This window comes from Euleptes europaea, chromosome 20, assembly GCF_029931775.1.
Source record: "Euleptes europaea isolate rEulEur1 chromosome 20, rEulEur1.hap1, whole genome shotgun sequence".
NCBI lineage: Eukaryota > Metazoa > Chordata > Lepidosauria > Squamata > Sphaerodactylidae > Euleptes > Euleptes europaea.
The window spans coordinates 10,676,782-10,697,308 of record NC_079331.1 but is presented as its reverse complement, the minus strand read 5'-3'; the positions used below and the strand labels follow the sequence as shown (position 1 = coordinate 10,697,308).

Below are 20,527 nucleotides of genomic sequence, written 5' to 3'. Positions count from 1 at the left end.
GCAGTGAAAGATTTTTACATCAGCTGGGGAGGGGCGAATACTGTCCCTCCTCCTGATACTCTATTTTCTCTGACTGCCGTTCAACAACTCTTATTGTGTTCATTGACCTTTCAATTTCTATTGATGATTACTTCTATTTATATAGTTTTATGATATTTTAATTGAACTTTAGTTGTTTAGTGCGGTGGGTTTTGATTGTTCTATTTGAGATGGTTACACTGCTTTCCTAGACATTTAAGGGCAACAAAGATGGTGAGGGGTCTGGAGACCAAGTCCTATGAGGAAAGGTTGAAGGAGCTGGGTATGTTTAGCCTGAAAAGGAGAAGACTGAAAGGGGATATGATAACCATCTTCAAGTACTTGAAGGGCTGTCATATAGAGGATGGTGCTGAGTTGTTTTCTGTTGCCCCAGAAGGTTGGACCAGAACCAACAGATTGAAATTAAATCAGAAGAGTTTCCATCTAGATGTTAGGAAGTATTTTCTATCAGCTGGAGCAGTTCCTCAGTGGAACAGGTTTTCTCGGGAGGTGGTGAGCTCTCCTTCCCTGGAGGTTTTTAAGAAGAGGCTAGATGGCCATCTGTCAGCAATGCTGATTCTATGTGCTTAGGCAGTTCATGAGAGGGAGGGCATCTTGGCCTTCTTCTGGGCACTGGGTGTGTGTGGGGGAGGTAGTTGTGAATTTCCTGCATTGTGCAAGGGGTTGGACTAGATAACCCTGGTGGTCCCTTCCAATTCTATGATTTGTAGCCACCAGAGGAACTGAGAGCATGCGCCAGAAATGCTTTAAGTAAATAAAACAGTCGCAACAATTATAGCTTGTCTGTCCGGTAATATACATAAATACAAGATTTCCAGTCCAATCCAGGCAAGATTATGGTATTTGATTACCACCCAGGTCGCCGCAGAGGGCTCTGCAAACCACTTGGTGAGAAATAAACAGCGCTAAACTTAATAACTTGTTAATAGCCCAGGGATTTTCTCTGTGGCGGGAAGAGGAGTATGGAATCCTTGATAAACGCTACCATTTAAAGACTGCGTGGCTGTTAATAGTCAAGCATCTTGGCTTTAAAACCCCATCAACACAGGCACACGATAGCCAGCCTGCGCACTCACAGTGACGCAGATTCCAGATGGTTAGTCGTGGAGGTCTGTAACAGTGAAATAAGAAACGAAACAATAATGGGGGGGGGGATTCTTTTTGTTAATCTTTAAGGTGCCACTAGAATCCTGTTTTATTTTACTCACACTGGTGTGTCTCCCTGCACTAAAGTTTGGGACGTTATTTGAAATGAAACATGTTGGACATTTCAAAGTGCAAGAAATGTCTTTGAGGATGCCCTCCGATTTCTGCTTAGTCTCTTTCTTTCTTTCTTTCTTTCTTTCTTTCTTTCTTTCTTTCTTTCTTTCTTTCTTTCTTTCTTTCTTTCTTTCTTTCTTTCTTTCTTTCTTTCTTTCTTTCTTTCTAAAAGAGTGCCCCTTAGGGTCAAAATTAGGAAATCCTGAAATACCCCTTCTGCAGCTCAGCTCGTCCTTTATTATAATTGTTGATTAGGGGAGAGAAGACTGAACAGTCTACGTGTCAAGCCAGCAGGGTGAAATTGGGCACGTTACAGCTCTGTTAGAGCTCTCTCAGCCCCACCTACCTCACAGGGTGTCTGTTGTGGAGAGGAGAAGGGAAAGGTGATTGTAAGCTGGTTTGAGTCCCCCTTAAGTGGTAGAGAAAGTTGGCATATAAAAAGCAACTCCTCTTCTTCTTCCCCAGAAAGTGTTTTTAGGAATAAGTTTCGTATATCAATTAACTGGAATGGTTGTGTCTCTTTCTGCTGGAATTAGATCACTCATTCGGCCCTCCTGAAATATTACCATTTTTTACCTTGGCTTCAAGACAAGGCTCTGGGCTATTTGCCGTTTGTCAAGCTGCCATGTTGAAAACACTATAATTGCCCTTTTTCTAAAAATACAACTAAAAGTTACACAAATGGGAGACCTCAACATTTCACTTTTATGTCTGCGAAAATATATTTTGTTTTTCCTGGACTAAGTTTACAACGGGCAGTAAACATGTACTTAAGCTGCTTGGTCGCTGGAAAAATAAGCACTGGGAGATGGGACGGACTTCAGAGCTGCAGGACTTAAGTCTTGACATTTGCCGTGGAATGTCCATGGCCAAACCATCCCAATGAAATTGTCAGTTTTCAAGTGCCCCTCGATGACTTCTTGGACTTGTACTGTCTTTCCTCTGAAATGGGAAGGTGGCACAGTGTTCTACTTCCCGAACGGCAGAACAAGATCTTCTCAAACCTTGGGAAGCCTGTTGGTTATTGTCACATTTCCAGAAAGACTATTTAAAAACCATAATGCTATTATCACTAAACATCGCTATTATTAGCATCCTGTGTTATTTCAGAGCAGCATTTGTTTGGAATCTCGTAATGAGCTCTTTGAGAACTCCTAGTTTTCCACTGTGCTACTAGTGACGGTTAGTGAGACATCTGCTTTCAAAGACGATGCTGTTACAGTTAATCCTTTAAGGCCCTGACTCTGGTCAGAGAGAGGCAAATGAGGTAGCAAATTAAAGCACAAATTAAATCTGTTTGCCAAAACAAAAACAAAAAAAGTGGATTTGCCATTTCATCTCCAAGATAAGATAAAACCCATACTCTTTGAAACCTTCATCACTATGAGATGCAAATACTCTTACTTCAGTATACTGAATTGAGACATCTCTAACTATGGGCTCATGGAATGGTTATGAATATTCCAACTTCGACAGAGAGAACCTCTTCACAGTTTAAAGAACTGAAGGGGTGAAGGTATTCGACCCAGGAGAAACATGTCCCATTTCCTCTTATTTACCCACAAAGTCCCGTCCCCCCCACGGGTTCACACTTCTATATTTTAATCATGAGTTTTCAACATCTCTTTTGTTCAGACTGTAACGTTACCCATAGTGTGATAAGCAAAAAAGGGGGGTTGGCTTTAGGAATGACAACAGCATAACGAAGACAGCATGCCTAGACAGACAGCTCAGCTACCTGGCAGGGTTGAATCCTTGCTATTTTTTCTAGACGTTTTGGAGGTGGTTGAGAAGCTACAGAGACGATGACCACCAGAAAGTTAGGAGAGGAGGTGAATAAGAAGGAGCCAGTGGTGGGGTAATCAGATGTGAGATGGAAGAGCCAGAGAAGGAGAGAGGAGTAAGGGCAGGAACGAAAAGCACCGACCTACTCCATCTATGAAGTTTTAAAAACATTTCCCTGTGCATTTATATTATATTTTTTGCAAAGTGTCCAAGCCACTTTCTATAGATTATCTCCGGTTATTTAGGAAAAGTGGTGCACACGTGTATATAGTTCCTGACAAGGTCGACCAAAAGTTGTAATAGCTGTATTACAAAACAAGGCTGTTCAGAGAGATACCAACTTGCCCAAAGCTACCTAGTAAGTTCACAGGCAAGGTGAAAATGTACCCTTCCTTTTTCACAGCTCACTTTCTAACTACTACGCAACATTCGCTGGATAATGTCTTCGGTACTGCAATTGGTTAGTGCTGAACATCTGGCTGGAGGGGTGCCAATATTTTCTCGACATCGTGGTGTATGTGTAATGGCATTTAAAAAAAAATATTGCAGGCAAATTGAGACAATATGTTACAGACTTCTAAACAGATTAATCAGAGACAACATCAACTGATTTCTGGATTTGCTTTTAACAGCAACGAAGTATGCTGGTTTTTTTTTTTTTTTAAAGCTAGAGCCAATGTTGGATTTTTTTGAGTTTTAACTGTGCAATGCTTTTTTGCTTTTGAATCCTCGGTTGCTTTCCAGTTAGGTTACTGAAACATAACACAGGGGAAATGATTTGTAGTCACCTTTGTTTTTAAGCTGGAGCAGGACTCAAAACAAGCTCTCTCTTAAAAGTATGGAAGATAGCTGAACTATTATAAGGATTTCTGAATGAGGTGTGGGATTCTCCGGCGTAGCAAAACAGGGCTTTCAAGTCACAACGCATGGCCCCATTAATGCTGAAGGGCTTAGGACCAGACTCTGGGATGTCTAGATTTTTATAAGCAACTGCTAATCCTTTAAAAAAATTCTCCTCCCTAAACACAGGAACTAGAAACTTAGTTTTTCCTTGCCTTTTAAAAAAAGGAAAGGTGAAATAACATCCTGTCCGGTAATCCACAATCAAAATTGTGCACACTACTGGATCTTTTGCTAACAGCAGAGGTAAGTGCTTCCTCACACCGAGAAGATATTTTCATAAGTGGAAGCATTTCAGTAAATACTGTTTTGCCATAGTCTTTTATGAAGTAATGTAGCCTCCAATCAGACACTGTCTGATCTGGTAATCACTGTGCCCATGGTAGAATATTTATTTTATTAAAAAACTAGCTCTGTTATCAGCTATGATCGCAACAAGCTCTAGAGAATCCCCTTCAGATTTTCAAAACATACTAGCCCTACAGCAGAGAATTTGGAAAATGTAGTCCATGCCCTTCAGTTTATGTATGGCTAGGTTTGGCCTGCAAAGACGCATTTGCCCAAATGTGGCTGGGTCAAAATACAACCTTTCAACAAATAGCATTTTCTCTAATTAGCAGCTCTTTCCTTTAGCAGGCAAAAACCCTGCTAAAATGTGTCCAAAAATGTGGCTCCGTTGTGCAATGAGAAAACAATTCCGACTCTGTCTAGTGTTTATGCACATTTACCAACATTGGTAAATGGATTGACTCAAAAGAGATGGATTGACTCAATAAAGGAAGCCACAGCCTTCAATTTGCAAGATCTGAGCAAGGCTGTCAAAGATAGGACATTTTGGAGGACTTTCATTCATAGGGTCGCCATGAGTCGGAAGCGACTTGACGGCACTTAACACACACACACACCAACATTGACTTTTAGCATGTGTTTACAGATAATGCTTTTATTCCTGTCCGTCTGCTTTACGGAGAAGAAGAAAGAAGAAGGAGGAGGAAAAGAAGAGTTGGCTTTTATATGCTGACTTTCTCTACCACTTAAGGAAGAATCAAACCGGCTTACAGTCCCCTTCCCCACACCAGACACCCTGTGAGGTAGGTGGGGCTGAGAGAGCTGTGGCTAGCCCAAGGTCACCCAGCTGGCTTCGTGTGTAGGAGTGGGGAAACAAATCCAGTTCAACAGATTAGCCTCCGCCGCTCATGTGGAGGAGTGAGGAATCAAACCCGGTTCTCCAGATCAGAGTCCACCGCTCCAAATGACCGCTCTTAACCACTACACCACGCTGGCTCTTTTACCTTTGGAAGAGTTTTTCCGTTTGCCAGAAGGGTCACAAGTCCGGCACAGCACACCAAAGCACTGGAACTGGAGAGGCCAGAACTGGCCGGGATGGTGCCTTCTACTAGGCAATTCATTCCACTTGGGCTGCCAAGATCAAAATGGTCCTAACAATAAGCAAAATAACAATAATCAGAGAGGCACTGAAAGAAAAAGCTGCTGACTTTTTTCCTATTCTAAACATGAAACAAATTCTCACTATATCATTGCAGCAGGTTTAGAATGGAACGTGTTAATGTTTTTCTGTTCTCAACATTCCATTTTATTTCATCTATTTACTTATTTATTCCATGTTGTTAACATTTATTAACATTTATTCCATGTTGTTAGTGTCAACAGGAGCTCCATCTGTAACTTCTTTCCATCCGATCTGGATGAAATTTCTCCTCACCCAAGGGATCGCCGTTGCTAAATTTCAAAGAATTGGTCCCATTTTTATAGGCAATTTGAGGCAAAACACATACCAAAAATAAGAGTTGGTTTTTATATGCCGACTTTCTCTACCACTTAAGGCAGAATCAAACCGGCTTACAGTCACCTTCCCTTTTCCTCCCCACAACATTCACCCTGTGAGGTAGGTGGGGCTGAGAGCGCTGTGACTAGCCCAAGGTCACCCAGCTGGCTTCATGTGGAGGAGTGGGGAAACCAATCCAGTTCACCAGATTAGCCTCCGCCACTCATGTGGAGGAGGGCGGGGAATCAAACCCGGTTCTCCAGATTAGCGTCCACCGCTCCAAACCACCGCTCTTAACCTCTACACCACGCTGGCTCTCTTATATCTGTCTTAACACTTCTTGTTGATTTTGATTGATTCCGTCCTATTAATGCAAGAATTCTCTTAGGGATCATATGTCCCCTCACATTTCATACTAACTGGATAAGTATATTTCTAAATGCTATGTTGTCCACATTTTTGTTGTTGTTCGATTTAATTGCCTATAAAACTGGAGCCCATTCTCCTGTGAGGGCTTCAGACCCCGAAAATGGCGTCCACCCTGAATTAAAAAAAAACAAAGACATTAAAGTGGAAAATGTGTTTCCTATTGAAACAAAAAAAAACCTTAATGGGATTAGTTCATGCATTCTGATTTTTTATTCGTTTTTATTTCAAAGCTAATGAAAATAAATGTGCCTTTTTCAGCTTCTTTCTCCCCCCACCCCCAATTCATTTTAACATGAATGTACATCCCTAGTTTGGAACCGGGAGCGCATCAAATCTGCGTTTGCACTCACTGGAGTAATGTAATTTAGGGGGGCAATTCCCAGAACCTCTGGCTGTCAGGATTCAGTCTATGAGTCACTATCGGTTGTAATAGCAGGAGATCCCCAGCTAGTACCTGGAGGTGGTCGCTAGGTCCCATTGGCCGATTGGGACACCGCCACAATTTTTAGTTATTATTTTTGTTGTTGTTGTTTTCGTATGCATTGATTTAGCATAGTTTTATTATGTATGTGTGTGTGAGTAAAGTGCCATCAAGTCGCAGCCAACTTATGGCGACCCCTTTCGGGGTTTTCACGGCAAGAGACTAACAGAGGTGGTTTGCCAGTGCCTTCCTCTGCACAGCAACCCTGGTATTCCTCGGTGGTCTCCCATCCAAATACTAACCAGGGCTGACCCTGCTTAGCTTCTGAGATGTGAAGAGATCAGGCTGGCCTGGGCCATCCAGGTCAGGGCTTTATTATGTATATTTATTATTAATCCAGAATTTTATCAACCTAATATTTTCTTTTATTATGTATCTGTGGTATCCTTGATATGTCTGTAATGGCCTGTGGCGAAGTGCAAACAAAACCATTCACATATTCACATAGTACCTGGAGGTTGGCAACCCTAATTCTTGACCTATGAAAGCTTCCAGGCCCGGTCTTGCTCCTTGATCCCACAAGAGGATGGATATTTGTTCCGTTTGTCTTCTCTTTGATTTTGTCTCCATTCCCTCCTCATTCAACAGGGGTGGATAGTGGCAGCCACTTTCTGATTGAGCTTATCCCCTCCCCAGTACCACAGACATAGCACCAATAAACCACACAAGCAGGGACCTGCAAGAATTGTTTGTGGGGGGTGATTCCCCCCCAGCCCCCTCCAGCTTCCTCACTGGTCCCTGTCTCCCTCCAGCCTTGGTGTGAGACTGGATCGTAGTCCCCGTTGGCTTCAGATCCTGCTTTCACCCAGCTATGGTGTATTGATCAATAAAACTGGCTGTAAGCTCAAACCAACCTCCTCCCCTCATTCTTTAAATCGGATTCTACGGGAATCGGGGAGCACATCACCACTGCCAACCCCCAGGTCTGGCAAGGCTTCCAGAAAAGCTAAGATTGGGCAGGCTGAGGGGGGGAACTCTGCTGCCATTCAGCCAATGAAGCTGGGGTTGGGCCGGCTGGGAGGGTGCCCCGGAGGAAAGGCTGGGGGGTCAGGAGAGACAGGAGGGGGCAGGGATCCATGCCAGGCCTGGATTCTGGAGGGTCTTCTCTTCCCACCCCCGGTGAAGTGCTGTTGCCTGGCTACAGTGGCCCCCCACTCAGCGCTCCAACAAAGAAGCATTGTCTGTATATGTGCAGACAACACTCCTCTGGGGGGATTTAACCCTCCCACCACCATTTTTTCGCAGGTTTTTAGATTTTTCTGCAAGCTGGGGAGGGGCAAAGTTTGCGAGAAGAACTTCCTGCTCTCTATCTGGCCCCAGTCTGTGGATTTAAGTATCTGCCAATTGGGATACAGTTGGCTATTAGATAAATGATATTCATGTATGGTGTTTATCTGTCATGTTTCGATCCTGCCCTTCTTCCAAAGAGCAGTGTACATGGTACTCCCGTCATCCATTTTATATTCACAATAATCCTGTAGATTAGGCTAAAAGATTGTCCAAGTTCGCACGTTGAGTTTCACAGCTGAGTGGGATTTTGAACACTGTTTTCCCTGATCCTTATCTTGCATGCTAACAGTTACACACACTGGCTTTTGGATTTATGCCCCATGGACTACCCATAAACTTCCCCTTGTCTAAAAAAGATCTTTGGCTGACTGCATGTGGCATTTTGGGGAACTGGTTTACATATTTTGGCTTTTGTGTTAGAGGCTGCTGGCCCCAATAGCTTGTCTGCGGATCTTATAATAGGAGACCGGGATTTAGAAGAATTACTTTGTAGGACAAGCGCCACAGACCACTTAAGCTGGCTTTGTCCCATTTAAACCGACGGGGACTAACTCAGCTTAAGGGTACGAACTCCAATTTCCATAAAGATTGGTTTGCCTTTTCATACACGGTATCGGAATGGCAGAATGTGACAAACGATGCCCATATGCCCAAAGAGATCCCAACACTTGAGATCAAACAGATATAAAATTTATCAACCTTGTTGGAAGAGCTGGAGGGAAATTAGTATGTATCGGAATCAGATGGGAACTGCAGTTGGCAATTGTCATTTCGTTGCCTGGCAGCAATCGTTGCCGGACAGTGTGATATAATAAGCTCTTCAAATGCTACAGATGACCTTTCCTTTCTAAAAAGGAATGGCAGAAGTTATTTGAAGTTGCTTTGGTTTGGCCTGTATTTTTAGAACAAAGCTGTATGTTTCAAATATTTATTCCTCTTTCAACGTGGCTAAAAATAGAACGCATACAAAGAAACAGACCCATGCAAAAGGTTCACCTAGCTATAGTGCGCATGTGTGTGACTGTAAACTAACGCTAGCAACAACGAAAAAAGCTTCAATTTTAATTCCAACCAACGGCATGATTTTTTTCATAACTTTTTGGGGAAGTAAGATGCTATGCACATTTTGTGGGAAATAAATTGCATCCGCATAGGGCTCTGAAATAAAAGCAAAGGGCTCTACAGGATGTGGTGATGGCTGCCAACTTGGAAGGCTTTAAGAGGGGAGTGGACATGTTCATGGAGGAGAAGGCTATTCATGGATACTAGTCATGATGCATGCCTATTATCTCTAGTGCTAAATTCTGGGCCCTGCTGCTAATCATATTTTTGCAGGAAGATGCAACAAAAACCAACATAAACTGTCCCAGAGATAGTTAGTGGAGAAATTAAAGAGGAATGCTAGGCTTTTGGCCAGGTTAAACTCTATGGTTAATTTGGCCGGCTAACAGCTGTTTCACTAGCGCTTTTTAAATTGATCTGTAGTTGTTTCCATGGCCCCTAATGGTACACGAGGGAGTAATGTGATCAGTCACAACTGCATAGATTCAGCTGCTTCTCATGATACAACTGTTCGCTTACAAGAGCATGCCACTACAGTTTTCTGTGTACATCTTTCTTTGGGCCAGGAAATAGACCGGCGTACCCCACAACATCTCCCAGTCAGCCATCATGTGCCTTCACTGGCCTTGGTTTGCAGTGCTAGAGAACTCCCTGCCCCAGGATGTGGTGATGGCTGCCAACTTGGAAGGCTTGAAGAGGGGAGTGGACATGTTCATGGAGGAGAGGGGTATTCATGACTACTAGTTAAAATGGATACTAGTCGTGATGCATACCAATTCTCTCCAGGAACAGAGGGGCATGCCTGTTATATTAGGTGCTGTGGAACAGAGGCAGGATAATGCTGCTGCAGTCGTTTGTGGGCTTCTTAGAGGCACCTGGTTGGCCACCGTGTGAACAGACTGCTGGACTTGATGGGCCTTGGTCTGGTCCAGCAGGGCTTTCCTTATGTTCTTATGAGCGTGCCTATTATATTAGGTCCTTTGGAACACAGGCAGGACGGTGCTGCTGCAGTCGTCTGGTTTGTGGGCTTCCCAGAGGCACCTGGTTGGCCGCTGCTGGACTTGATGGGCCTGGGTCTGATCAAGTATGGCCTTTCTTATGAGATGAGGGGGGAGAGAAACAGGCTGGTTATATTTTCCCTAAAGATTTCTTCCTTCTGGGAACTGAAAACTGAGGTGGGGAAAATCTTTCATATTCTCGGTATCAAATTTTGGGAAGCCATCAAGTGTTGTAAACAGAGCTGAAAATATTATTGATTCCTAGGAAAAAGAGACTTAAAAAATTCTCTCCTGCAGATGGAACTATCACCAGCCTTCTGTCAACCAGATAGGAAATAAATCTGAGTCCTTTCTTCAATGTCTGGGTGACAATTTAAGACGAATTTCCAAGAGTCTGGGTGCCTTAACTCCTCCCTCCCAGTATTCCCATAAATCATACTTATGAGTCTTGCTAGACCTCCTGCCTCCCTTCTTTCTAGGGTTGCCAATCTCCAGGTACTAGCTGGAGATCTCCTGCTATTACAACTGATCTATAGCCAATAGCGATCAGTTCACCTGGAGAAAATGGCCGCCCTGGCAATTGGACTCTATGGCATTAAAGTTCCTCCCGTCCCCAAACCCTGCCCTCCTCAGGCTCCGCCCCCAAAACCTCCCACCGGTGGCGGAAGAGGGACCTGGCAACCCTACTTCTTTTAATACATCTTCCTGGCTTTTTTATCTAGAAAAGTTACCCACCAAGTCCTAATTATACTTGGAGAAGATGAAACTCAAGAGAGAGCTAGAATTAATGACAGACTATTTAGGGAGGTTATTACAGCTTTGATTCTTCATGTGTGCAAATATTTAGCTGATGCATTTTAATCTCTAAAAAGATCTTCAATGTAACAGTGAAAATATCCAATCTAGTTTATAATAATGATGCATACAGAATGTAATTTACCTCAATTCCTTTGAATCCACACAGGAAGTAGTTGTGCCACAAAGGTTTGGCTTGATTAATCTCAATGTTGTTAGCGTTGGTACTAAAATCCCTGGAAAATAAAACACACAAGAGAAATATAAAAGTCTACAAAACTAGCATTAAGTTTCAGAATATAAATAGCCTACTGCTGCCACCTGCTGGCTGGCAAAAGAAGGACCATACAGTCATATTGCTCAAGAATGCTCAGTGAAAACATCTGAGAAGTCCAACGAAACCTTAAAGACTAACATTTATTCCAGCATGAGCTTTTGTAAATCACAGTTCATTCCTTCAGACGGTCACAAACCTCATGCTTGAATAAGAGTCATTAGTCTTTAAGGTGCCACAAGGTAAAGGTAATCCCCTGTGCAAGCACTGGGTCATTCCATCCAGATCCATGGGGTGACGTCACATCCCGACATTTCCTAGGCAGACTTTGTCTACGGGGTGGTTTGCCAGTGCCTTCCCCGGTCATCTTCCCTTTACCCAGCAAGCTGGGTGCTCATTTTGCCAACCTCGGAAGGATGGGAGGCTGAGTCACTAGACTTTTACTTTGCCACAGTAGACAAACCCAGCGACCCTTCTGGTACAACAAATAGTCCTTGTTCTTCCCCTGTCCTATGCATTAAAAGTTCAGTGGCCTACCACGTAAAAAACCCTACCCATAGTTACGTCCTCTAGATGGACTTAGCAATGACCTTTTAGTTAGCTGACTTGGCATCTTTAAAAGGAGAGTTTATAAAAACCCATTGTTGTTGAAGAAGGCTTTTGCATTGACAGGCAGTTGTTGATGTGATTTTGTATTGGTAATTCTGTTTGTTGGTGAATGGCTTGCTTTTTTCCTGCTTCCCTGTAATGTAGTTTATGTTGATATTTTATATCTGAATTACTAGCTGCCCACAGAGCCTGCCGATGGGATGACTGGCAGTGTAATTACCCTCCAGTGTGGTGTAGTGGTTAATTAACCTCCAGGAGAGCCAGCGTGGTGGTTTCTGGGTTGGTTTCCCCACTCCTACACATAAGGCCAGCTGGGTGAGCTTGGGCTAGTCACTGCTCTCTCAGCCCCACCTACGTCACAGGGTGTCTGTTGTGGGGAGGGGAAGGGAAGCTGATTGTAAGTCGGTTTGATTCTCCCTTAAGTGGTAGAGAAAGTCGGCATATAAAAGCCAACTCTTCTTCTTCTCCCACTCCACCCCAACATATCAAGGCTGTAGCCAGCCCTCTTCACTTGGAAGGGGGATGCTGGTAACATTTTCTCATAACCAGCAGAATCCTCTATAACCCTGACAGCATCTGTGCCTGTTAACTACAGCATCTGTGCCTGTTAACTCCATTTTATCCATTCAACAACTCTTATCGGATAGTTTAGGCTGAGTACTTAGCTCAGTTAATTTATCGGATAGTTTAGGCTGAGTACTTAGCTCAGTTAATTTCCTGTCTTGAGAAAGGATTCAAACCTAGCTGAAGAGTTTAACAACTAGGCTATATTCTCATTGTGAGGAGAGGAAACCCAAATTGAATCTTAAAGGGCCAGGGGAGATCCTACAAGTAAACAACCACAGGGTCTCCCATTTTAAAAGTCCACTTTCACAGTGACGAGACAGGGAAGGAACTGGAGGGGAAAACAAGCCGATGGTCTGCTCATAATTTCTTTCCAGGGAGAATATTCGGGAGTGGGGAGTAACACCCACACAGGACCCAGGTTTCCAAACAGCCAGACTGGTTTTTCCATGCATTTTTATGTCCCCAAAGCAGTTCAGAAGCCACACAAAGGAGAAGTTACTACTGATGGAAATTGTCGTTTGTGCTAGGAGCTGTTATTAGTTATGATGGAAAAATATATTTGCAGTCTTTTGCTTCTCTCCCTCCCCAAAATAAACACAGCTCCCATTTCCTCAGCACTTTTTTGTTCTTTTAGAAACCCAACAACCAAACAATTAAAAAACCTGGAGTGATTATCCGGTGTTATATTCTACCCTTTGGAATAAAAGATTATACTTTTGGCGTACTATGAAGATTCTTTGAAACCACTTTGAAACCAACGACTGAAAGAAGCATTGGCTTCTAAACTGGCACATGCAATTCAGATGCCCATCTGCAGAAGCGTGCCAAACGCAGTTTATTATAATTGAGGAAACAAATAAAGAAATTAGAGGGAGGAGGGGGGAAACTATTTACAAAGGGAACAAAATTTTTACACTTTCATTCTGCCCTGGAAATTACTGACACATGCCAAAATCTTATTAGAGAGTTCCCTAAAGAAGTCGTTCTAACTTTTTTTTTTTTTAGTGGGAGCCATTGCTATATTTACTGTGCTTTTGGGGACTAATTTGCAAAGCAGCTCCATGCTACTTTCCCCTTATCCCACACAGATCATAGAAATCTCACATTAAAAATATAAACTTTTTTTTTGCCATCAAGTCCCAGCTGACTTTTGGTGACCCCTTAGGGTTTTCAAGGCAAGGGATGTTCAGAGGTGGCTTATTTATTTATTTTATTTATTGGACTTATACCCTGCCTTTTATCCCAGCCTGTCTCCAAACTTATTACATGTTAACTAATGTTTAATATTTATAAATATCTAGCACTAGAAGAAGAAGAGTTGGTTTTTATATGCTGACTTTTTCTACCACTTAAGTAGAAAAAACCAGCTTACAATCACCTTCCCTTCCCCTCCCCGCAACAGACACCTTGTGAGGTAGGCGGGACTGAGAGAGCTCTATCAGAGCTGTAACTTGCCCAAGGTCACCCAGCTGGCTTCGTGTGTAGGAGTGGGGAAACCAACCTGGTTCACCAGATTAGCCTCCACCGCTCATGTGGAGGAGTGGGGAATCAAACCTGGTTCTCCAGATCAGAGTCTACCGCTCCAAACCACTGCTCTTAACCACTACACCACACTGGCAAAAAGTCCATGAAATGTATAGAAATACTTACAAGTACAGAGGGTTTGTATTGGCCAAATGGATAACTGGAGTGCTTAGAGGTTCAGCTGCTATAAGTATATCTTGCTGAATAGCCATCGGAAGCACAGCGTAGCCACAATAATCTATATGCTCACCTTCCAAAATGAAAACAGAATATTAACCTTTTAAAACTTTTCAAAACTTTCTTTGAGCATCTGCAACAGCAGGACAACCCCTTTTCATTTCAGTAATTTCATTTCAGTAATTGCTGCATGAGTCCATGAGTCCATGAGTCGGAAGCAACTTGACGGCACTTAACACACACACACACATAATTGCTGCATGGCATAGTTTGCTCATAAATGAGATCAGTGATTCCCAAAGAGGGTGGTACTGCTCCCTAGGGACAGTGGGATTACCTAGGGGGTGCTAAGAGGCAAAAAGGGGTGGCAGGGGCACTGGAGGTGGGCCCCTTCAACCGTGTTATTTTACGATTTATCAGGCTATGGCACAACGCTGGTAAATGGCACTCCAAGTTTCTGCCTCTGCATAGTGCTGAAATCTGGTGGAAACAATCAGAATTTTTAAGAAACTGTCATCACTTTTTCAAGTTTTGCTAGCCAGACCTTATTGAGTGTGGTATTTATTTTCCTATGTTCTCAGTTACTGAACCTGTTGGTTAAGCACCAATAAAAACAGAGCCCAACCGTTAACCAAGCAGGATCGAATATCAACAGGTAAGATAAAATACCCACCAACTATTATTGGCTCAGTCCCAAATTATTGTACTGTTGTAACTCAGTGGTAGAATTGTTCTTTCAAGACTCCCTGACGTTTTCTGGAGGACACACAGCTCAACACATGTTTTGTGTGCAGAAAATCCAAGGTTCAATTACTGGCATTTGAATGAGGGAGGGTGGATTTGATAGTAGGGCCAGTAAAAATCAGTGTCTGAGATACTGAGCTAGATTCCCAAGCTCTCAAGCGGAGGTCTTTTCTTACTTTGTTTATGCTGAGTGAGACACATTCGTTTGTCAAGGTCATTCTTGTCTACGCTGACTGGCAGAAGATGTCCAGGTTCTCAGATGGGGGGACTTTCATATCAGCGGCTCCTGGATCCTTTTTAACTGGAGATGCCTGGGGATTGAAGCTGGGACCTTCTGCGTGTAAAGCAGATGCTCTACCACTGAGCCACACCCCCACCCCAAAAGAAAAATGCACACGAAGCTGCCTTATACCGAATCAGACCCGTGGTCTGATCCTGTTAACGGCAGCTTCAAAAACTGGCAAGTAAAAATATACATGCGTTACCAAACTATATCTCTTAGGATTCCCACGGATCTTAATACAACCGCAGTACTTACTGTGACTAGTATATGTAGGACTTTGCCTTCCTGTGAGTGGATACAGTCATTAGTGTTCACACCCATATTATCCATTGAATTCCCACCAACCCCAATGCGTATATCCCATTTTTACCTATTAAGTTGACACGCCCTGGTGCTCGAGCATAAAACTTGGGGGTCGAGTGAAATTTAGAGACAAACACCTTCTTCAGCTTCAACAATCTGAAAAGCAGGTTGGAATGTTTAAAAGGGAATTATCCGTAGTCAACTTCTAAAAGATCAGGCAGGATTAAAATTCTGGCCGAGTTTATAGCGTAAACGGCCCCCACTTCGGCTGAAACGAATGAGAGCTTTTATTCACAATACAAGATGAGGCTTTAATTTCTGGATTCCTCCTGGTCTTCATTGAGAGGACCAGGATTCACTGTGTTTTAAAAACCAAGAATATTATATTAAAAATTATCACGAACCCCTCTGTACTTCTGTTGCTTGAATAATAATAATAATAAAAGATTGGGTATAGGCTTTCAAAAGTCACTTGATGACTTTAGGTTTTTCTGTTCTATGGGCAAAGGCTCCACAAAATTATTGATTTTAAATGAATTTATTGCTGTTCTTAATGACTCTGGGTATTTTTAATGAAAGGCCATTGTCCACATCACAAGGAGGCCAGATTAAAATACCTTCAGCCTGTGCTTGATGGCTTTCTGGGTGAATCCGATGAAATTAAATTGGGGAACTTACTGTCTGATAAAAATCCCTGGGCATCCAGACAAGCTGCCAAATTTTGCCTCGGGATATGTAAGACTCGGGGGGGAACGGTAGTAAAGCCGCTGTAAAGCTGTAGACCGTTATTCTTCTGTTGTAATGAATCATTGTTTTAGATCTGGAACTTTAATACTGGCCAAAGACCGCAATAACTTTTTATGAATGAAATGCCATTTTATCTTTTATGTTTCAGGAACTGTCCATCACTTCAGGCTTGGTGACCAATCTGGCTGGCTGGTTGGTTTGAACTATGACCAGTTTTAAGAGGGCTCCACACAGCATCACCAAATGTGATGTTCCAATATGTTCAAATGTAGGGGCACCTCCCTAATTTGAGGCCCTAGTCGACATAGTTTGGCTATAAATCCTGTTTTGCTCCCAACATTTTGGCTTCAGCATCCAACGGCTGAGGTGTTGAGACAGCAAAACTTCACTGCTGAAGGAAGAAGAGTTGGTTTTTATATGCCGACTTTTCTCTCCCTTTTTTAAGAAGAACCAAACCGGCTTCCAATCTCCTTCCCTTCCTCTCCCCGCAACGACACCCTGTGAGGTCGGTGGAGGCCGGAGAGAACCGTGACTAGCCCAAGGTCACCCAACTGGCTTCAAGTGTAGGGGAGGGGAAGCCAACCCGGTTCGCCGGATTGGAGTCCGCCGCTCACGTGGAGGAGCGGGGAATCAAACCCGGTTCTCCAGATCAGAGTCCACCGCTCCTAACCACTACACCACGCTGGCTCTCGATGCATTAAAAAGCTACTTGAATCTCAAAAACCAGCACAGCGGACTATAAAAGTTCGGTTTCTTCTCTTTGCCTGCTGTGCTGGTTTTCTATTTGCAGGGGAGTTTCTCACACAGAGGAGCATTTGCCAAACGTGATCCTCCCACCGCTCTATCGCCTCCGCCTTCTACCGCCTCATTCTCCTGCATGCCTACGGGTATAATTGCACAACACACTTGCTAGATAAATCCCTTTGCACACAATGGCACCACAACAGTGCACCCTAGTGCACACCTGGGAGCAAATCTCATTGAACCCTGGGGCGCTTTTGGGTAAGCATCCGTAGGATTAGCACATGAGAGGCACTCTGCTGAAAGCCAGGGAGGGGGCAGCGAGATATTACAGCGAGGCTAGATTAAAACAAGAATCAGTACATCTTAATCTTGTTTTGCACTGGCCTTTAAGTTAAGAGCCAAACAAAGTTTTGGTGATTTTAATCTTTGTAACAACGTTTCTACGCTCCCCGTTTTTTTAGTACGAATGTTACCTGTCTGCCATGAAAACCCCAAAGGGGTCGCCATACATTGGCTGCGACTCGACGGCACTTTACACGCACACAATCTGATGAAGCGCGGTCTGACTCGGGAAGATTTACGCGGGAATAAATTTTGTGAGTCTTTGAAGTGCTACCGAGTTCCTGCGTACAAAACCTTGCAGCAAAGACAAGCTGTGGCAATAGTACCACAACCATCCATCAGTCTGTAAGAAGTTGCAAGAACTTGTTTTGTTGCTACAGGATTGACACGGTTATCCTTATGGAAGAAGTCTGCCTCTAAGTGATCCTGAGTACAAACTGCTTAAAGCTTTTTTAAAAAAAATCTCGTTCCTCTGCAATACACATGAACACATGCATCGTGCAGGGGGTTGGACTAGATGACCCTGGTGGTCCCTTCCAACTCTGATTCTATTCGATGATTCTACGAAGCTGCCTTATACTGAATCAGACCTTTGGCCCATCCAAGTCAGTGTTGTCTACTCAGACTGGCAGGGGCTCTCCAGGGTCTCACGTCTTTCACATCACCTGCTTGCCTAGTCCCCTTAACTGGAGATGCCGGGGATTGAACCTGGGACCTCCTGCATGCCAAGCAGATGCTCTACCACTGAGCCACAGTCCTTCCCCACGAACGGCCTTGACCTCCAGATGCAAACTTTTCTTTTTTTAAAGTCTTATTGAAATGTGCAGAATACTACAGAATATGTCAAAATATACAAAGCATACAGAAAACAGAATATACCAAAAGGGAGGGGGGGGGAGAAGTGTTTGTTGTTGCAAAAACTAATCACTGAATCCGACAGAAGGGGGGGGGAGAAAACAGCCAAACGCACCTGGGTTCTTCCAACAGCTGCACCGAGAGAGTAGGGGGGACATCCGCGGCCATACTGAGCTTTTCTGAATGCTGGACCCCCAAACAAACTGAAAGGATCCCCCCCCTCTTCTGGCTGCACTGCAAATCTGCAACCAAATCTGCAACCAAATCTGCAAAACCTGCCCTGCAAATCTGCAAACCCTGCCCTGCAAATCTGCAAACCCTGGACCACGGCAGCGTTTTGCTTCCGGCATGGGCAGAGAGAGCTGCAAAGATCCCTCCTCTTCTGGCCCTTCCTCCTTTTGCTCCCCGCCCAGGTCCGCGTCTTGCAATAGGGAATCCCCTTCCCCTTGCAAAAAAATGCAGATTGTGCCTGCAGGGGAGCATCTGGGAAAGCCCCCCCCCGGAGCAGTATTTTGAAGGGGTGGGGGGATTTATTTGCTCTAATCCAGGGGTTCTCAACAAGGGGGGGGGGGTATTGGGAACACCATTCAGCAAACTCTGATGCTCTGTAGATGATGTACAATCTGTAAAATTGTAGTGTTTTTTTTTTTTTTAATTGAGTTAGAGTGGGAAGAAAGTTATATTCTGAGCCATGGTGGAAGGGGGGAATGGAGCAATCTAATTTAATCTCCCCCCCCCAAAAAAAAAATCAGGAAGACGTTAAATATTCCTGGGATTTAGGGTTGCCACTTTAGGGTTTCCCAACCCGGAGCTGGCAACCCTATCCATGACCTTTCTAGAAGAGTAGTTTAGCATGCAACAGTTAAACATTTCAGAATTCCACTTCGTTGTGCAAGGAAAACCCCAAGGGATGTTTCCGATCCAACCAGGTTTAGCATCCTTAATTTTGAGTTAGAGTGCGAAGGGGGGGAAATTTATATTCTGAACCATGGTGGAAGGGGGGAATGGAGCAAAAAAGGTTGAGAACCACTGCTCTAATCTGTTGTCCCCCCCAAAAAAAAAATCAGGAAGATGTTAAATATTCCTGGGATTTAGGGTTGCCACTTTAGGGTTTCCCAACCCGGAGCTGGCAACCCTATCCGTGACCTTTCTAGAAGAGTAGTTTAGCATGCAACAGTTAAACATTTCAGAATTCCACTTCGTTGTGCAAGGAAAACCCCAAGGGATGTTTTCAATCCAACCAGGTTTAGCATCCTTAATGCCGGTTTAGAATCTTACGCTGCTCTCATTTTTTATATGCCTAATTGCTGTGTAAATCATGCAAAAATGAATGTATAGGCATCACAAAGGTACTAAGGTGACAGGTTTTTTTTTAATTGACTCCTTACTGCTTTCAAGGGGTCATTTATGTAAAAGGGGTCATGCGTAATTAAGCATTCAGAGGCAACAATAGCAAGAATAAAGGAACAGAGTAGGGAATCCCCCCCCCAATACAGAAGCTGCACTGGGGAATAATTCCAATGTGGAAGCAACCAGATTAATGGAGGCATAATGACTGAAGGGAACCTACACATTCAGAGGCCTTTTAAAGCGATGTTTTTTACAACATTTTCAAACTTAATACATCGCTGGGAATACAAAGTGCGGTAACCCCCGATATGTATTAAGAGTTTGAAAATGTTATTTTAAAAAAGGGCTTTTGGATACCACGGCTAATAAATGGTTGGAAGAAGTCTTCACAGCTAAAGGGGCCAAACAAAGTGCGAACAGTATTTTTTATAACATTTTCAAACTCTTAATACATCGGTGGGAATACACAGAAAGTGCGAACAGTATTTTTCATGACGTTTTCAAACTCTTAATACATCGCTGGGTGTACAAGTGCGGTAACCCCCTTAGTTGGGCTTTCTTCTGAGTAAACATGTTGAGGTTTGCATTTGCATGTGAACTGCTGCTTTCAAAGAGCTTGGGGGGGGGACATAAACCATTCAATAAGCGCTTTTTAAACATTTGAATCATTTATCCTAAACACAGGAAATGTTGTCGATTACACTGTAATAGTATTTTGCAGCTGGGTTTTCCTGTGTGGGGAGGGGGGAACAAGAGAGCCATCTGTTTGCTACAGTGTGGTACTTCCTAACTTTTTAATGGTAGCCCTCTTTTTTAAATAAATAAATAAATAAAGCAAAACCAGATGGTAATCAAAACTGCAAAAGCCCGAGCCCCACTTTCACAGGCTTTGCGACCCACTTCTGGGTAGGGACCCACAGGCTGGGAAATGCTAGTGCAAGGACAGCCCCAGAATCCAACAATTTGCAGAGGCAATTCCGCTGTCAAGGCTGCCTGGTGCAATCGTTTGTCTTGCCCATCGCAGGAAAATCCAGTGTGTGCTACAGAACAACACGGCCCAAGAAGGCGAGAGCGGAAAATAAAACGAAGAAGGGTGGGGTGGGGTGGGGACAGTCAATGGGAACCCAAAGTAGTTCACAACACCATTCTCTCTGCTTCATTTTATCCTCACACCCATGCCTGG

The 20,527-nt window shown here is 43.6% G+C and overlaps 1 protein-coding gene and 1 non-coding gene across 2 annotated transcripts in view; both read right to left on the bottom strand.

Moving 5' to 3' along the window:
• The window catches only part of GALK2 (galactokinase 2), a 55,828-nt gene extending 37,666 nt beyond the window's left edge, over positions 1-18,162 (bottom strand). Inside the window, exons 1-5 of the mRNA XM_056865916.1 lie at positions 18,110-18,162; positions 15,374-15,462; positions 13,926-14,049; positions 10,971-11,061; positions 5,277-5,423 (exon numbers count right to left, since the gene is read on the bottom strand). Coding sequence (XP_056721894.1) covers positions 5,277-5,423; positions 10,971-11,061; positions 13,926-14,049; positions 15,374-15,462; positions 18,110-18,162 — 504 coding nt within the window. The remainder of the gene's footprint in view (positions 1-5,276; positions 5,424-10,970; positions 11,062-13,925; positions 14,050-15,373; positions 15,463-18,109) is intronic.
• On the bottom strand, positions 15,023-15,095 carry TRNAV-UAC (transfer RNA valine (anticodon UAC)). The gene has a single exon. It is a non-coding gene; the product is annotated as a tRNA-Val (tRNA).
• Positions 18,163-20,527: the final 2,365 nt, after the last annotated feature.